The sequence below is a fragment of the Rhizophagus irregularis genome, chromosome 5 (genome assembly GCF_026210795.1).
Source record: "Rhizophagus irregularis chromosome 5, complete sequence".
NCBI classification, from domain to species: Eukaryota; Fungi; Glomeromycota; class Glomeromycetes; order Glomerales; family Glomeraceae; genus Rhizophagus; species Rhizophagus irregularis.
In genome coordinates, this window is record NC_089433.1 from 3,703,832 (window position 1) to 3,723,428 (window position 19,597).

The 19,597-nt window shown below is 25.4% G+C and overlaps 4 protein-coding genes across 4 annotated transcripts; 2 read left to right on the forward strand and 2 right to left on the reverse strand.

The window, feature by feature from the left end:
• Positions 1 to 808: 808 nt before the first annotated feature.
• On the forward strand, positions 809 to 2,317 carry OCT59_025329 (uncharacterized protein; the record flags this gene model as incomplete). Its single annotated transcript, XM_066137743.1, has 2 exons — positions 809 to 1,065; positions 1,144 to 2,317. 2 exons carry the CDS (start codon positions 809 to 811, stop codon positions 2,315 to 2,317), a joined length of 1,431 nt encoding a protein of 476 aa, XP_065992021.1.
• A 747-nt stretch (positions 2,318 to 3,064) lies between these two features.
• Positions 3,065 to 3,510, reverse strand: OCT59_025330 (uncharacterized protein; the record flags this gene model as incomplete). The annotated part of the gene is made up of 2 exons (XM_066137751.1): positions 3,065 to 3,376; positions 3,454 to 3,510. 2 exons carry the CDS (start codon positions 3,508 to 3,510, stop codon positions 3,065 to 3,067), a joined length of 369 nt encoding a protein of 122 aa, XP_065992022.1.
• A 9,859-nt stretch (positions 3,511 to 13,369) lies between these two features.
• Positions 13,370 to 15,214, forward strand: OCT59_025331 (uncharacterized protein). The gene is made up of 2 exons (XM_066137756.1): positions 13,370 to 13,673; positions 13,747 to 15,214. The coding sequence occupies exons 1-2, from the start codon at positions 13,417 to 13,419 to the stop codon at positions 14,921 to 14,923; spliced, it is 1,434 nt and encodes a 477-aa protein (XP_065992023.1). The 5' UTR covers positions 13,370 to 13,416; the 3' UTR covers positions 14,924 to 15,214.
• A 1,506-nt stretch (positions 15,215 to 16,720) lies between these two features.
• Positions 16,721 to 18,930, reverse strand: OCT59_025332 (uncharacterized protein; the record flags this gene model as incomplete). The annotated part of the gene is made up of 4 exons (XM_066137763.1): positions 16,721 to 17,150; positions 17,226 to 17,258; positions 17,389 to 17,891; positions 17,968 to 18,930. 4 exons carry the CDS (start codon positions 18,928 to 18,930, stop codon positions 16,721 to 16,723), a joined length of 1,929 nt encoding a protein of 642 aa, XP_065992024.1.
• Positions 18,931 to 19,597: the final 667 nt, after the last annotated feature.

A 19,597-nucleotide genomic window follows, 5' to 3' on the forward strand; every position in this document is an offset into this window, starting at 1 on the left:
CAAATAAGTGTAAATCTTAAAAATTTCATAAAAAATATTTAATTATTAACTTCTTTATATTAAGCTTTATTTCGTTTCAACAATTTTTTAAATTTTCACAATTTTCACATAAATATATTTATTAAAAAAATCAATTACAGTATTATAAAATAATTTTTTTATTTTCATTTAAAGATTTTTAATTTTTGTGTGACTTAATACAATAAAGTCGTTACTCGTTACATGGTCAAATCACTTTAATCAAAAAAAAAAAAAAAATCAATTAAAAAAAAAATATTTTCATGTAAAAAGAAAAATAAATTTTGCATTCATAATTTTTGTAATTTTTGTTATTTTTTATTATCGCCTTTTTATTTATATTTATTTAAGTTACTATTTTCACGATTTTCAGATATTTCAGATATTTCACGTAATGAACTGGCAAAATATCACGTGTCAAACCATGTGAACTTATCTCACGTTATTATTTGTAAATCTTTATCTATTCGCTCCATGTGATTTAAGTGATAATTGGGCACAATGGACTAAAAAAATCTCTTATGGTCGATGTTTTTATGCTAACGATTATTAATTCTTACTGGAATTGTAAATTCGTTATGGGAATCATGAATCAAAGTCATAGTAGTTTTAAGTGCTAATCCTTTTTTGTAATTACTATCAAGCTTTCCCATAGAAAATTACCTATTGTAGTCTTGTTATACTTATATATATATTTAATCACCAATCATGTAATCGTATATCAATATCAAATCTGAACAATAAAAACGTCTTTTCTCTTTCTCATTTTTTATTTGAAATACGTAAAATAATGTCTACTGAACTGTTTTCTAGATTATTAAGCCAAAATTATATTGAACTATTAGAGGATAATGAGTATTATGATATTACAATTGAAGTTGGTGAAGATCCTAATGTAAAAATCTTTCGCGCTCATATGAATATTTTATGTTACCGTTCTTCGTACTTACGACGAACTTTGACTTCTAATAAAAAGAATGATAATGGCGTTTTATCACATATCAAATTACCAAATATATCTCCAGAAATCTTTCAAATTGTTTTAAGGTAAATTTATTAAATATTATATAATTGAACCTTAACTAATATACTTGTAACTACAAAATTTAAAATTTTTTCATATAGGTATATTTACGGTGGCATTCTTTCATTGAATGGACAAGAAACTTCGGATATTCTAAATGTATTGGTAGCTGCAGATGAGCTTCATCTTCAAGAACTAGTTAACTATTTACAAAAATATTTAATTGAAAATAATTCTGAGTGGTTAGAACAACATTTTGAACTTATTCATCAAACAAGTTTTCAATCCAAATCATTATCAGAACTTCAAGAATTTTGTACAAATTTAATGGCCGAATCTCCTGAAAAAATATTTCAATCGTTTGATTTTACTTCTCTTCCTGAGAAATCTTTAGTTTCACTTCTCAGAAGGGATGATTTACAAATGAAAGAAATTGAAGTGTGGGAACATGTATTAAAATGGGGTCTTGCGCAAAATCCAAATCTCATTCCAGATCTTGAAACCTGGTCGGATGATGATTTCAAAACAATGAAAAATACTCTACAACATTGTTTACCTTTAATTAGATTTTGTTGTTTATCATCTATTGAATTCTCACGAAAAATTCGGCCGTATAAAAAACTTTTAAGTCATCAATTATATGAAGGCCTATTAAATTCCTATTTGGATCCTGATAGAGTATCCACTGATAATTCTTTACTTCCCAGAAATTTTAGTATGGATAAAATTATTGATTCAAAATTAGTTAATTTAAATATTGTTTCATTTATTTCAAAGTGGATTGATAAAATAGAAATTGACAAATTTTCTCATCTTAGAGAATTATATTTACCATACAAATTTAAATTATTATTAAGAGGAAGTCGAGATGGATTTACCCCTAAAAAGTTTCATGAATTATGTGATTATAAATATAATACTGTTACATTCATTAAAACAAAAGGGATAGATGAAATTTTTGGTGGATATAATCCTTTAAAATGGGAATCTTCTAATACTTGGGGTGAAACTAATGATAGTTTTATCTTTTCTTTTATAAATAAGAATATTAAAGATGCAATTGTAAGCAAAGTAGAAAATATAGATCATGCATTGAACTATCACCCTAAACATGGTCCATATTTTGGTCAGGATATTGTTATATGGAATGAAAATCAATTTGCGGATTATAAAATAATTCGCTGTAAAAAGAACATTTATAAAAAAAAGATAAGGGATTCTGAAGATTATTTTTCTATAGAAGATTACGAAGTATTTCAAATCATAAAGCGCTAATTTAATTTGAAATAAAAATAATTTCTTTTTATTATAACAATCAATATAATAAACCATAAGAATTTAATTGGATGGAACGCAATCGTATTTTAATTTTTTTTTTTCTTTTACAATTAAAAATATTATTTGAATGATTTCATAGTTCCGTAACTTGTGATATTTTTAACACTTGGATATTATTTAACACTTATAATTTATGAAATATTTAAGAAAAAGTTAAAGTTTTAACATGAATTTTTATTTATATAGTAAACCAACTTTATTTAAAAAAGAAAAAGTAGTACAAATATAAACATATATATATAAATTAGTAAGCAGAATTTTAAATAAAAAACGAATAATTTGTTTCTTCGTAATGATTAACAAGGAATCTAACCAAAATAATGTCCTTTTTGGATAATACTAGGCGGCATTATGTAGTTCTGGTTCTGAAGAGACGCGTAGAGCTAACAATAAACGAGTTGTTATCAATTTACAGTATATATTGCTCGAGTCCTATACAAGTGCTTTGAATTTAAAATTGGGAACGAGATTGATTAGACTCATGACCATACATTATAAAATTCGCAAATTAACGAGATTTTATGTTCGCACAGTTAGTCATTCCAACTTAATTGTTTAAAATTACTCACCCCTCTATTTTTTTTTGCATGAAATTTACCATTAAACATCATCCCATACCGAACAAATTCAATACAGATGATTTGTAATTGCAAATACGAATGCATCTAAATTATCTATCTACATTTAACTACAGCAGTATTTCTCTAAAATTTTTTCTATCTTCTCTGACCTCACCGCTGTTAACACGCTTCTTAATATCTTTATTAACTTCTTGATCTTTATGAAGTCTTGACTATAAACCGCGTTCAGAGCGTAGTATTCTTCAACTCTCTTCACTAATAAATCGTTTCTTCCTATTCTTTTCCAGTAAATCCCACTCAGATAATCATCCGTAACTGAAGACTTACCTTCCTGCACTGAATCTCTATATTTTGGTCTTTTTTCATCTTTATGTTTCGATTTCACTATCCAAACGTAGTCGGTGCCTATCTCTTCCTATTTTTAAAAAATCTAAATTTAATAAACATATAAAATATATATGTTAAATACGTATTCATCCATTTTACAAACACCTGCTTAAATTTACTGACTTCACTGTGCCGCTTGCCGACTTGCCATTTCTCAAACATTTCAACGAATTACTATTTATTTTACAAGCATGATCGACATATTGACATGAAATTTTGCCTTTACACTTGGCCGGGTTGTCGGATTGTCGGTAGCCAATCAGCTCAAAAAATTGAGTCACGTGATATTAGCTAAATCATGTGTTCGTTATTTTTTCAATTTGCCAACAACCAGACAAGCCGGAAACTCTCGCATAAAAATTTGCCAAGTGTTCTGTACATTATGAAATCAGCTGATAAAGTTTTTTTACTGACGGAATTTATTGCATGTAACAAGCAAAATAGAATTTTTATTTATTAAATAAATTTAGTTTTATCTATTAACTATAAAAATACGCGATAATCATTCTTTTGCTTTTTAAAGGTTGAAATTAAGGCGCAGTAGGAAGTAGTTGATAAATTATAAATTTTCTGTGAGAAGTCGGGTAATTTTTATGTAATTTCAGTAAAATGAAGTTAGGTATTTTTTTCATGTCAGCAAAATAGAAATCGACATTCGACATGTCGGTGAAATGTCTGTAAATCAGAATCGTAGGCTGTTTTCAAAAAGGCAATGCCAAAGACATTAAAATAACCATAGTATATATAACTCGACCAATTCTCATCCTTTTACAATTACTAGATGCCAAGTAATTACATTTACGTTTTTATTTCGAAGATAAAAAATTCAAAATACTCATTTTCGAACTTATTATATTGTTTCCAGATTTTAATTAAATCATTTAAATCATCATCATAGAGAATACTTCTTTAATATCATTTTCCGTATCTTTATTTTAATTGTTTGTATCGTTACATTCCATTGACTTTCTGGTTTTTATAATAATTCCAATAGTAAAAAAAGAGAAACTGATAGTTATAAGACGTGAATAAATACGTTCGAAGAAATCTCATCATTTTACTAGACCATCAACGAAAGTTTTAATAATTTTATTTATAACAAAATTTTTATCACTAGTAGTCAATTCCATTTATTTTCGTTTCCTATTTAACACTCACTTTGTCGGAACTTTTCTTATTGATAACAGATAAATAAGTATTCCAACTAAAATCCTATAATTCAATGGAATAAAATGAAAATTGAGCAATTGTACCACCGACCACAATTTATAATTATTAATTAAAGTAGGTACAAAAGCCTGTGTATATTGAGAAGGAAAAAAAATATTAATATTAAGTAAAACAATATCTTTAAGATAAATATTCTGGGAGGAATTTATATTTACATCTCCAATCTTTTCTAAAATTTAAGATTTTTCTTGACCTTCTAATAATGCCTGACCTACGAAAAATGTTGTAATAAAACATGGTGCGAATATAGCCTGATCTAAAGTGACACGCGTTAATAGTCCTTTATAGAAAAAGAAAATAAATAAATAAATTAATTTGGAATAAAATAATTAATATTATAATGTATAGGTATATATTACCTAACATGGGATTAATTGTAGTGTTATCACCGATTTGGTATGGAGTGATAACTAACGTCAGAGATGTTAAAGTGAACAGTCAATGACAAAAAGGCCAAGTAATAAAATGATAAGTGTTTTGATAATATTGTGATCAAATATAAGAGTATCACTAATAATTCTCAGTAGAAAATTAATAATGATGATGGTAAACAATGTAAGAGTTTCTTAAGATAGAAATCTATCAAACAAATAATAACAAACACAAAGGTAAAACAAATAAAACACGCAAAAAGTTTACTACAAAGAAAAACTAACAACAAATCATACAAAAACACAATACTTCGGATAACACAATCTAAACTCACTGTTAGATTACCCAGGTGTTAACAACCTTTATTCAAAAGAAAATATTGCTCTATATATGTTTACATTTGCACACATGACAGTTTGAACTTATCAATATTATCCTATTATACTAATACGATTAATCAATCAATTGTCCTTTTTCCATTGCAATTATCTGTAGAAACCTTCCTATTGCTATTTCGTATAAGTTCTATGTGTCTATATGATTCATCAACTATGTAAAGTTCAAGAAACTTCTCTAGCTAAACTAATAAAGCAATTTTCTAAGGTTATAATAATTAAACTGATACTTATAATTGAATACTTATGAGTCAAAAGTACTAATAATACTAAAAGTGGTTAATTAATGTAAATAACTAATAAAACTAAATTATATTATAAGTAATGTTTCATATTGTAATAAACTCAGCCATAATCATAGGATTTCTGTGTACTATATCATGTGACTTGTTCGATCTTCAACTATTTTCATGGGCAACCCTAACAATAATCTTTGATTAATTCTATCTCAAGCAAAAATTTTGGTAACAGTAGCAAACCGGTCTAAATAAAGACCAGATAGCTGTGGATGGGCCCTTATTTAATTTATTACAAAAAATTTTAGAAATAAAATTTTTCATCTTTAAATAATAATGCTTACAGCTATACTGCCTATACATAAACCAAATCCTCCAAGTCTTAAAATTCTATAAAAATTATGAGATTTTAACCCTCTTGGTTTAACAAATTGTTGTGCTATAATATTTCCTGTAACAAATAATGTTCCTGAATAAATTCAAATTTATAATAATATTAAATTCTTATTTCATTACGGAATAAATGATTTTTGTACCAACTGAAAAAAGACATATCGTAGTATATAATTGAAGAATTTTAGGAAAGGAAAATGGAGGAGTTGAAAAAGTTTAAATCTATATTTAGAATTTGACCCTCCACCCTTCCATATAAGGGTTTTAAATTTGCACGACTAAGGTCGGATTTAGAGTAATAATTCTCCGACACCCAATTATTACTTTTTCAAGTGTTTTTGCAGTAATGATAAACAATATATAATAATAATATGATGATCTAAGTAATAGGAACGATCAGTAATATTGAAACTTTTTTTTTTAGCTATGTCAACACGTCATAAAGATACCTATTTAAATTAAATAATTTGTATATGTTTAATTAAGATTTTTTTTAAAAAATAATAGTACTATTAACCAGAAATAAACGAAATAAACGGAAATGTTATTAATATAGTCAAGACCTGTTATTCGTTATTCGATATACCGATATACAGTATATATTAAATTTTACTTTCTCACTATATGAGAGTAAATATCGGTATAATTTGATATATCGGAATTTTTCAATGATCTTCAACATATCGTTATATCGGAGTTTGACTGTATTTATTAATATAACTTACAAAATGAGAGTGTACATGAAATTCCGTGTTAAGTTATGCGACATTTTTGTTACGCGACATACGCGACATACGCGAAAATTAATATAGAAATACGCGACAATTATTGATAGATTGATCGGTAACTATGTTGATTATATTGTGATTGATTGAGGCGTAGTGCAGTAATGGGTCATTGCGAATTACATAATTTGTAAAAAGTTTGTACTACAAAAAAATATATAAAAAGGCCTTACCTCCTTTTTTTTTATTATTATTTCTAAATTTCTCTAATATATATCCGAACCAACTACTTGAGATGACCCAAATACTCCACCCAAATACTCTAGGCGGCCAGGTCCACCAAAACTTTTACGATATATGTGAGAGGTCTTTTTATTCCTCTTAAACTATTTTATAAACAAAAAACTTCTTTCTTACCGAAAGCAAACTTACACACAAAACTCCTTCCATATCTTCAAAGCGGAACAGCATTAAGTGGTGAGTATAAATAACAATTTGCCGGATGGACGTACGAGTACGAGTTCACCGGAGAAGGGTTCGCTGAAAGTCTTCCGGATGGTGGACTGTTATGATTGACATAGAGGTTTATGTGCTCGGAGTACGTACCATTTGCTACTGGCTATGTAGTCATCTGCTTTGTGCACAAGTCGTAGCTACAATGATGCCACATAGGTGATCCCCAAGCCGATCCATATGGGAGGGCAGGCCGTGGTGCCCGTGGAAATGACACATATTTTTATGTCATCATGGTCACTTAGTTATTATTATTGAATACTATGTAAGATTTGCCATAGATCCTATGATGGCCACATAGGTGTCCTGGGGTTCCCTGCTTAGGCATAATTAACAGGGTGATAAATCTCATATGGTATGAGGTGATAGTTACTAAAAATTTTGTAAATTCTATAGGGTATGCTGTACATGACCAAATCGTCTTGAAAATAGTTAACTGTCTCCCTTACTAGCTTTCTTATACATTATGGCACATTGTAGTATTCTGCCTTTCTAAAGCAAGCAGAGGCACTCGAAAAGGATAATAATAATTTATTTAGTAATAATAAGTGAGTATTATCAAAATTTATGAAAAAGATTGATTTAATTTTAATTCTTTAATTTTTAATTCTTGTTTCTTGTATTTCCAGATGGATATACTTTTTTTTTTATTTTTGAAACCTGATTTTCGCTCTTTTCTTAGTTTGCGTTGTTCAACTAGTAAAACTTAGATTCTGCTTTTATTATCAATTTTACAGTTTATACTATTGTGAAAAAGTTTGTTATTTTTTTATAATATATTTATCTTTTTGCATAAATATCATGATTAATAATGGACCAAATTTTTTAATAACAACTACTGACATTTAAACTAATGACAACTACCGCAGTTGAACCACAATTGAATCGCGCATTCATACGCTCAAGAATTTTTGGACTTTGAAACATAATAGCTTTATTAGATAGCTATTGACGCGCTTTATTCAGAAAAACTTTAATCAGTAGAGACGAAGGTAAAGTAATTATTTTATAATGCTGACTGAAATTAACCGAAATTCTATTGTGGATTTGTTGTATTTGAACACCAACAGAAAGTTAAAAGTAGACATTGAAAATTTGGAAAAATTTGGAAATTAATAATATGCCAACCGGGATAATATAATGCTTTACCCATATTTTTTTACATGACTTATAAAAATTGACTTATCAAATTTATTTTTATTCTTAAAAGAAAATATAAAACTATAATAAGATTGACTCCAATTACCAGACGATTTCCATATTGAAGGATTATATCACTCAGAATTTCTCCAGTTCCTTTTACTTCAATAAAAGTAACGGTATTAAGCTTATCATCGCATAATTCATGAAATTTTTTAAGAGAAAATCCATCTTGGCTTTCTCTTAACGACAACTTAAAATTGTACGGCTAATTTTCTAAGATACGCAAATTTATTATTAATATCAACTTTATCAATCCATATTTAAATTAATAATCTTTGAATCAATAATTCCGTTAATTTTAGATCTCTAGGAAGTGGAATGTTATTAGAATTTGGTTCACTATCAGTATCAGGATCCATATAAGAATTTAATAAATCTTTGTAAATTTGGTGATTTAAAAGTTTTTTATATGACTAAAAAAATCTGATTAAAGGTATACAATTTTGTAAAGTATCTTCCATCATTTTGAAATCATCACTGTCTAAGTATCAAGGATCTGAAATGAAGATTCTGATTTTGTGCGACACCCCATTTTAACATATGATCCAAACTTCATTTGTAAATCATCTCCTTTAATAAGTGAAATTAATGATTTTTCGTATTATGTTTTTCAATGTATGTGTTAACCCGAGTATTTCTCTTTTTTGAATTTTCTATTTATATATATATATTTTTTCTGTAATACCTTTTTCTTTTACAGTCTTCAGCTTCAGTAAGTTTTTTTTGTAGAATCGGTAAGTTTTATTTTTTATTATTAATTTTGGTTTTTTTGTATTAATTTTTTTTTATCTTTTTTTGTAGTTTTATAGATTATTTTCCTGCTAATATATCAGTTATATCTAAAACATGTACGTAATAAAAATAAATAATTATGTAATCGATGATTTTTTCCAAAGTTTCTATACCACTAATCAAGTGTCTGTCATGATGTATTCAAAAAAGTTTTTAACATTATATTTATATTAATCTTTACTGACAAATTAAACTACCTGTATTCAGAAAGGTCTTTACAAATATATATATACCCTTTCAAAAAAATATTACGATTCATTATCATACTGTATTGCGTAATCGATTAATATTCTAATTTTTTTTTATCACTTATGCAGGAAATCCAGGAAAGAATTTCAAATTTACACGAAAAAAAAATTCATATACTCAAAAAAGCGGTTAGACACATACAAACCAAAAAATTACGAAAACCAACGAAATTTGAAATCTTTTATAACGTAATAGGATCACAAACTAAAAAAACCACCCCAGCCAAATGATCGACATAGTTTCTAAGCTAAGTGGGCGTGTAATTTCAAATACTAACCACATGTATTACAGAAATCAAAGAAAATTTCTTATTCTAATAAATAAAAAAAAAAATTAGTAATTTTATTTATATATTTTATTAAATATTTTACAATTGATTTCTTATATCAAAAATTTAATCATTATAAGGGCGATTTTAACGCTAAATCGGCGGTGAAACACTACATCCTAGCTTATAAACTGCCCATGGGCCAGATTAGCCCACGAGATCTGATTGGTCCAAACAACTTACCAACATTTAATTACAAATAAGGCAATTTTATAACTTTTGACCGGATATTTACTTATAAACTCATGGTTAAGGATTGCATTAATGTACATTTTGTACCACCTTGTAACTATAAAAAAGGCAAAAATTTTTTCAAGGTTACACATTAATTTGGCCAGAATTAAGATAATTTCGCCCAGAAAAATTTGGCCGGAATTATAAAACGGACATAAATGTCCGTTTGCAAATTTGGCCAGAATTATAAAAACGGACATAATTTGGCCGGAATTATAAAAACGGACATTAATGTCCGTTTTTGTAAATTTGGTCAGCATTATAAATGCAAATATTATAAATTGCATCAATTTATGTAATCATAGAAAAAATAAATTATAACTTGTTAGCTTTGTCTCATCAAGACATTAAATTGTTAAATTGTGGTTTCTATCATCAATAGATCATGGAAAGTTATTGGCATTTGGAAATATTTAAGAATACAAAAAAATTCTTTTCAAACAATGTAAATATCTTATTATTTATTAATCCTAAAGGTATAAAACTCCTACCACTTAATACATCTCAATACAATCCAACAAGCTGTGTATTATTTTTTTACAATTACTTGATGACAAGTTAATGCAATTTAACTTTTAGCAATTTGGTATATTTTAACCAAAAAAAATTTTTTTATTGTAAATTTAAGTTATTTAACATTTAAAAAATGATTTTTTGTTTTTATTTTTTACTATTAAATACAAATTATTTCAAAAATGCAGAAAATTAAATCTTTTAATTATTATTTAAAAATTATGCTATTAAATAAAACATTATTTTTTTTTGTTTTTTATTTACTTTTTTATTAGATCTAAAAATTGTCAGAAATTTAAATCCTTCAATTATTAATACATTACATATTTATGGAAGTTAAATAAACATACTTATTTAGTAATGTAATTTAGCAATTAACATTGATTAATTTTGATTTTATTAATTTTTTTTTTTATTTGATGATTTTGATCCAAATTATTTCGAAAATTGATAGAAATTTAAATGATTTGGCTCTTTTAATTATTAATACATTACATATTTATAGAAGTTAAATAAACATACTTATTTAATCTATTTAATGTAATTTAGCAATTAACATTGATTTTATTTTAATATTATTTTATTTTTTTATTTGATCTAAATTATTTAAAATTTGATAGAAAATTAAAGGATTTGATTCTTAATTATTAGTACATTATATATTTATGGAAGTTAGATAAACATACCTATTTACTAATAATGGAATTTAATATTTAAAATTATTTTATTAATATAAAACTTAATTTTTGTTTGTTTTTATTTACAGTATTTTTAGTATTTTTTTATTTTTTTTATTTTTTTATTAGATACAAATTATTTTAAATATTGTTAGAAATTGGATCAACAAAATTTATTGAAAAAATTTGGATTTGCAAATATTGCAGTAAATGTTTACCAGTACATTTCGCAAATCCAAATTTTTTTTAATGAATGATTTTGTTGATCTAATTTCTAACAATATTTAAAATAATTTGTATCTAATAAAAAATAAATAAATAATAAATACTGTAAATAAAAACAAAACAAAAATTAAGTTTTATATTAATAAAATAATTTAAATATTAAATTCCATTAAATAGGTATGTTTATTCAATTTCTATAGATATAATAATATACTAATAATTAAAAGAATCAAATCATTTAACTTTCTAATAATATTTAAAATAAATTATATCTAATTAAAAAAAAGAATAAAACTAAAATAAAATCAATGGCCTATTAATAAAATAATTTTTCAATTGCTAAATTGCATATGTAATGTACTAATAATTAAAGAATCTAATTTTTTGACAATTTTTAGCATCTAATAATAAAAAAAATATTTTAATTAATAAAATAATTTTAATTACCAAATTACATTATTAAATACCAATATGTTTATGTAACTTTTACATATATTTAATTTACTACTAAATACTAGGTATATTTATATATGTAACTTCCACATATATTTAATATACTAATAATTGAAAGATCCAATTTTTTGGCAATTTTAAAAATAAAAAAACCAAAAAGTCAATATTTTTTCAATAAAACAATTTTTTAAATGCCAAATAGCATTAAATAAATAGTATATTTATGTAACATTATCTACAAAGATAGTATATAATGAATTGGATAATTAAATAATTATTTATATATTCTTAATGTAATATATATATATTATATTAAAGTAAACTTCCATAAATAGCATGTGATGTATTATTTTATAACAATTAGAATAATAAATTAAATTATTAATAAATTATATCAATTATAAATTTTTGTAAATTTTCTTTACAAAATTTTCGTATAATATTTATAAAACACAATGTTCATATAACTTTTATATATTAAATAAATAATAAACAATATCTAGTATTCTGATTTAAAAAAAAAACAAATGTCTATTATCTGATTAAATATTTACATTAAATTGCTAAAAGCTAAACTGCTTTAGCTTGAAATCAAGTAATTACAAATAGAAAGATAAAATATATATAGCTTATTGAATTGTTTTTTTGAGATATTTAAATGGTAGCAGTTTTATACCTTTAGGATTAATAAATAAATAATAAAATCATATTAACATTTTCTTGAAATAATTTTTTATATATTTATAAATGATAATAACTTTTATTTATTGATAATAGAAATATGAAATTACCACTATTTAGCATATTTTGATGAGACAAAGCAAACAAAATATAATTTATTTATTTATGATTACTGAATAATTAGTTAAAATATTTACATTCATAATGCTGGCCAAATGTACAAAAACGGACATAAATGTCCGTTTTTATAATTCCGGCCAAATTTATGTCCGTTTTTATAATTCTGGCCAAATTTGCAAACGGACATTTATGTCCGTTTTATAATTCCGGCCAAATTTTGCTGGGCGAAATTATCTTAATTCTGGCCAAATTAATGTGTAACCTTGAAAAAATTTTTGCCTTTTTTATAGTTACAAGATGGTACAAAATGTACATTAATGCAATGCTTGACCATGAGTTTATAAGTAAATATCCGGTCAAAAGTTATAAAATTGCCTTATTTGTAATTATAATGTTGGTAAGTTGTTTGGACCAATCAGATCTCGTGGGCTAATCTGGCCCATGGGCAGTTTATAAGCTAGGATGTAGTGTACGCCCACTTAGCTTAGAAACTATGCCGATCATTTGGCTGGGGTGAAAAAAACTTTACGTAGAATTAAGAAGTTAGAATTGCAGATCTAAATCTGCTTATTAACTTTATTTATAATGTACCTTGCATTGTGAAACGAAATTTATACAAATTTATCTATATTATTGTACATAAATATTATTTAACAAATTTAAAAAAAAAGTTCTTTCTTTCATTTTTCCTTTTTTTCTTTTTTTTAAAAAAAAAAAATACGTAAAATAATGTCTATTGAACTATTTTCTAAATTATTAAGTCAAAATTATATTGAACTATTAGAAGATAATGAATATTATGATATTACAATTGAAGTTGGTGAAGATCCTAATGTAAAAATCTTTCGTGCTCATATGAATATTTTATGTTATCGTTCTCCGTACTTACGACGAACTTTGGCTTCTAATAAAAAGAATGATAATGGTGTTTTATCACATATTAAATTGCCGAATATATCACCGGAAATCTTTCAAATTATCTTGAGGTAAATTTTTTATTTATTATGCAATCAAATTTAATATAAAATACCTAATTTAAATTTTTTTTTTTTAATATAGGTATATATATGGTGGTATTCTTTCATTCAATGGACAAGAAACCTCAGATATTCTAGGTACATTGGTAGCTGCAGATGAGCTTCATCTTCAAGAACTAGTTAATCATTTACAAAATTATTTAATTAAAAATAATTCTGAGTGGTTGGAACAACATTTTGAACTTGTTCATCGGACGAGCTTCCAATCCAAATCATTATCAGAACTTCAACAATTTTGCATAAATCTAATGGCTGAATCTCCTGAAAAAATATTTAAATCGTTTGATTTTACTTCACTTTCTGAAAAATCTTTAGTTACACTTATTAAAAGAGATGATTTACAAATGAAAGAAATTGAAGTATGGGAATATGTTTTAAAATGGGGACTTGCTCAAAACTCAACTCTTAATCAAAATCCAGATACTTGGTCAGATGATGATTTTAAAACAATGAAAAATACCCTACAACATTGTTTACCCTTAATTAGATTTTTCTGTTTATCATCAAAAGAAATAATGCAAAAAGTTCGACCTTATCAAAAACTCTTAAGTAAGCAACTATATGAAGACTTAATATGCTCTTATATGGATCCTGATATTGTATCAACTGATAGTATTTTACTTCCTAGAAAAATTAAAAATAATAAAATTATTGATTCAAAAATTGTGGATTTTGATATTTTTTTAACTATTTTAAGATGGATTGACAATAATGATAGCAAATTTGCTCATGTCAGAGAATATTATTTACCGCGTGAGTTTAATTTACTATTACGAGGAAGTAAAGATGGATTTACTCCTAGAAAATTTCATGAATTATGTAATGGTAAATATAATACTATTACGTTCATTAAAATAAAAGGAACAGATGAAATTATTGGTGGATATAATCCTTTAAAATGGGAATCTTCTGCTGATACTTGGGGTATTACTAATGGTAGTTTTATTTTCTCTTTTATAAACAAGAATATTAAAGATGCAATTATTAGTAATGTAATAAATTTAAATCATGCTATTTATTTTAACACTAATTGTGGTCCATATTTTGGCGATGATATTGTTTTTTATAATTCGAAAGATCAATTTACAGATTATGATAAAATCCGCTGTAAAAAGTGTTGTTATGAAAAAAAGATAAGAGACTCTGAAGATTATTTTTCTATAGAAGATTATGAAGTATTTCAAATCATAAAGCGATAATTTTATGGCGACAAGAATAATTTCTATTAATCATAAGAAATCAAAATCACAAACTAAATTAGAGAAAACGCATTAATATTTATTTTAGTTTTTTTTTCCTTTTTTTATAATTAAAATACTACTGGAATAATTCCGTATAGTTCCATAACTAGTATAACATTTAATACTTGGATATTATTTCTTAAAATTTCAACATGAAGTTTTATTTATGTAGTAAAGTAATCTCTTTTTTTGATACAAATATAAATAAATACAAGTAAATAATCGATCCTTTTGTATTCATTTATTTATAAAATAATTAACTAAATATCATGAGCAGAACTGCCGTGATCATATCAAATTTGCAATTAGCAAGAATTGTTATAATAAACTGTTGAATTGTTTAATTAATCAATAAGAATAATGAAACTAAAATTCAGATAACCGATTCCAGTTGAATTATATTGCAAATTGCAACTATGGGTAGAAAAAGATTGAAATTGCGCAACCGTGAACTAACCCCTTGTGAGTTTCATTTTATTTTAATAAAATTATTTATAGTGGCGAAACCGAAATAATTGTTGGTTTGCATTTTGCAATAATGTAGGATAACGTAATATATGTCAACTTTAAAAGGCGTAGGGTGAGATCTAGCAGAGGAATGAGAGTTAGAATCACAGATCTAATTAAAAACGTTAATTTAATTAATCTATGATATTTTCTATATTATAAAAGTTCAAATATCATTATCATATTATGTTTTTTACAATCAAGGCTCGTTATAACGAAGTTCGTTATAGTAAATTCAGCTTATAGTAATATTTTTCTATTTTCCCGGTTTACTTTTTTTATAATAATTTTATTCGTTATAGTAAACTTACTAATAAAATCTCGATATTGGATATAGTGAACTTTTTTAAAAAATTTACTATAGAACATATACTATAAATTTATGCTAATTGCGAACTACTTTTTTTGTATTTATCTAATTTAGTGAATATCAAGATGATATCAATAAAGTTTATTTGGAATTACAAAAAACTAAATTTACAAGGTCATATTATAGCTGAGGAATTTATTTATATTGACAATTAAATCCCAATAGTACCATTATCAAATAAAAAAATTATAGATATAATAATTAAAAAATTAGAAATTAATATTATCTAGTAAAAAATTTTAAAATCCGCTCATAATATTATAATTAATTAGAATTCTATAATTATGTGTATACCGAACGAAATGAAATATTTTATTCTCTTTTATGTTTTCTCAAAAAATGCTTTGTTTTTACTTTTTTGATAAAAAAAAAAAGTTCATTAATTATTGTAAATAACAGGATATTAAGAAAAAAGCTTCCTTCTTTCATTGTAGAATATTCAATGCTTGAAGAATATGATGTTCCTTTAAATGTAAAATTTGATGTTATTAGCCATATTTCTTAAATATAATACAAAATATTGTGCTTGGTAGATGAAATCCTCACAAGATACATAATTTAGTAACTGAATAAAAAAAATATTCTTGAAAAATTTGGGTTGACCAGGATAAATTGAAAACACTAAAGAAAAGCTCTAAATTAATTTAAGTTTTTAAGAATTTTTCTCGTTTTTTAAATTATGATTGTCGAAAAATAACTTTAAATTTTTAAGGGAGAACAATAAATATCATAATTCTAATAATATTAAATACTTTTCTTGGGGACAAAATCCCCTCGCTAAGAAAATCATCTGAAAAAACTTAATTTGCTAGTTTAACTTTATTTATTTGATTTATTTGTAAGAAAATTCAAATATGATAATCACTAATTCATAGTAATTAATAAATAAATTTTCCACCATTTAATGCATGATTCCAAGCATGATACCAAAGATGTTGCTTTGGTTCAATTGGAATATCTCCTTTACTTTTTAATCCATTAATCCAATATTTAAGTGGTGTCTCTCCATTATTTTGTATAGTTGGTTGTAAACAATCAAGCACATATTTAAATAATAAATCACCAGTAAGAACAGGGATTTTAAGTACACTAGCAATATAATCAGCTGATTTGGCTTTAATACATATTGGAGCCCAAAGATCTGCTACATTTGGACTGTCCATATGCCAACTTCCGTCGTTATTATCTACACTAGCTCCAAATACAAAAACATGCTTAGAAGTTAATTCTGAAAGTTCTCTAACATCATAATAATAATAAGGGTGAAGATTCAATGGATCTTCATAATCATATTGTTCAAGTGGATCTCTAAAATAAATTTTTAAGTTAAATTTGAGATTTCTTATGATGAAAATAATTATTTTGACACATTAAAACACTTACATGTTTTTGGCATGACCATTTTTTTTTTCGTTACTTAAAATTAAATAATGTTAATAAATAAACACATAAGTATAAATAAATACAGAAAAGTTGACATATACTTTATGATTTCCAGATCTTCACTAGGTAAGATTACAACAGAAGCTGTCCAAATAGCACTTACGGTACAATCATAATGGGTAGAAACATAGTTGTAATGATAGCTGTAATGGATATGTTACTATTTACTGGAGAAGTAATCTTGATTCCAGTTCTATTAACACTAATGTTATAAATATTACGAAAGCACTCAAATGATGAAATTGGCTCAGTATAGGGACGAATAGATTCAAAAATAGCTTGAGTTTCCGGGTCATGTACTAATGCATCTGATTTTTTTTGTTTAATAGGAAATTTTTGAATTATGTCATAAGCTATTGGTAATAAATCTTTATCAAGATTTGAAAGTCTAGAATAATTATCAATTGCAAATTGGCGAAACCATCCTCTTGTCAATGTAGTGCAAATCCTAGCAAGTGCTAAACTGTAAGAAGTTTCTTGATTTTTGGAAATCATTGGAATAAGATATCTTTCAAGTGCAATTACCATTGCTTCTTCTTTAACGCAATTAAGCTTTGTTTTATAGTCAAGGTTCTCAAAAAGAGATTTTTTTGTCCATGCTTTAGACTATTTTGCATTTTTTTTTTATGTTAGTATTTAGGTTTTATACAAATAATGACTTATAATAATTAAATTTTTATACCTGATCATCTTTTAAACTTTTATAAATTGGTTGATCACCATATTTAACGAGTTCATGTAAGTAATCATGGGGAACATGCTTTTGTACAAATAGAATGTCTTCGTGATCCAAGAATTCTTCATTGGTCATATTTAATTTGATGTGTGCGCCTGGTTTACCTCGTATGATTTCAGTTTCCTTGATACGAGTCTTTAACATAAGTTCAATTGGCTTATCACGTTGTGGACTGCATAATGGTTGAGTCATTGATACTTTATTATATCCCAATAAAATTCTTAACAAATGTAAGTCTGCAATATTCTTTTGAAAATCAGCTGGCCAATAAATGTGAGATGTTTTCAAAGCTTCAAGAATTTTTAATGGAGCAACAATACATGGAAAACTTGATAATAATGGAAACAACATTTTATCTTCAATATTGCGACACAAATCACTAATCATCAGAGCACTTATTTTTTGTTGAATATCATTAAACATTTCAAATTCAATTTTACTTTCACTTAAGTTTATGTTGTCCTCAACATAGTTGTCATCTTCATTATTATTATCATTCTCATCACTTTCTTCTTCATTTAGAATAACATTTGACTTCATATTTCTAAGATCCATTTTATCAGAGACAAGTTCAATATCAAAGTTGATAGATTTTCCATTTGTAAATGGGTCAATACACCCTCCAACAAGTTTTAATCCACCCCCTGGATAATGAATTAATTTTATATTTTTAAAAGTTACATTAGAACTTTTAGCTTTATTAATAAATAAAGTTGATTGTGAAGGGGTTGCAACTAAATCCCAATCATTAGGTTCACGGAAGAAAGGCACGTGCCATTTTGCAGCACGAGAACCAATAAGCACAGGATATTTTATAAGAGAAGTGCAGCCTCCATCAATTTTGGAGATATTATTTAGAATTGATAATATTTTCTTAGAATTATAAGCGAGGGTTTGAGGTTTAATCATTTTTTTTTAATAAAATTTTTAATTTATCAGATGAGTTGGAAACAAAAAAAAAAAAATACTTAGGGGTTTAGTTAAATAATCGAATATAGTGTTTCTATTTTTGTATTAACTTTCTTTTCTTACGTAAACATTAACGTTAAATTAACACATGATTATCAATGTGAAGTGTTGTATAATCAACAAAAAGGTTTAAATTAAAAATCATGTTCAGGAAAGGATGTCTCAAACAAAATTATGAACTTCAAATTATAATAGTAAGAGATTAAACAACACATGCAGAAATCAAGGAGAATAAGGTGAAATCAAATAGAAGGAATAAATCATATTATAGAAAATGTGATTTTTTTTTTAATTAATTTTCATATTTTGTTATATCATTATGATAAATAATGAAATAGTGAATTGTAATTTGAATTTTAATATAAGTATTAAATTATCCGTACATTTAATTTGCTGATGATCCAATATTTGTAATAATTATTATAAATTATATATTTCAATGTCAATATTCGTGATCGTCAATGATAAATATTATGTGATTTGATGAGATCGATCATTGGGTCAAAATGCACGTGATTAATTGATATCTTGGAATATTTTTATAATTTGGTTATTCCATTTTAAACCAAGGCATCTTTGGTGTTAAGCTTAACTTAGTGTTAAAATG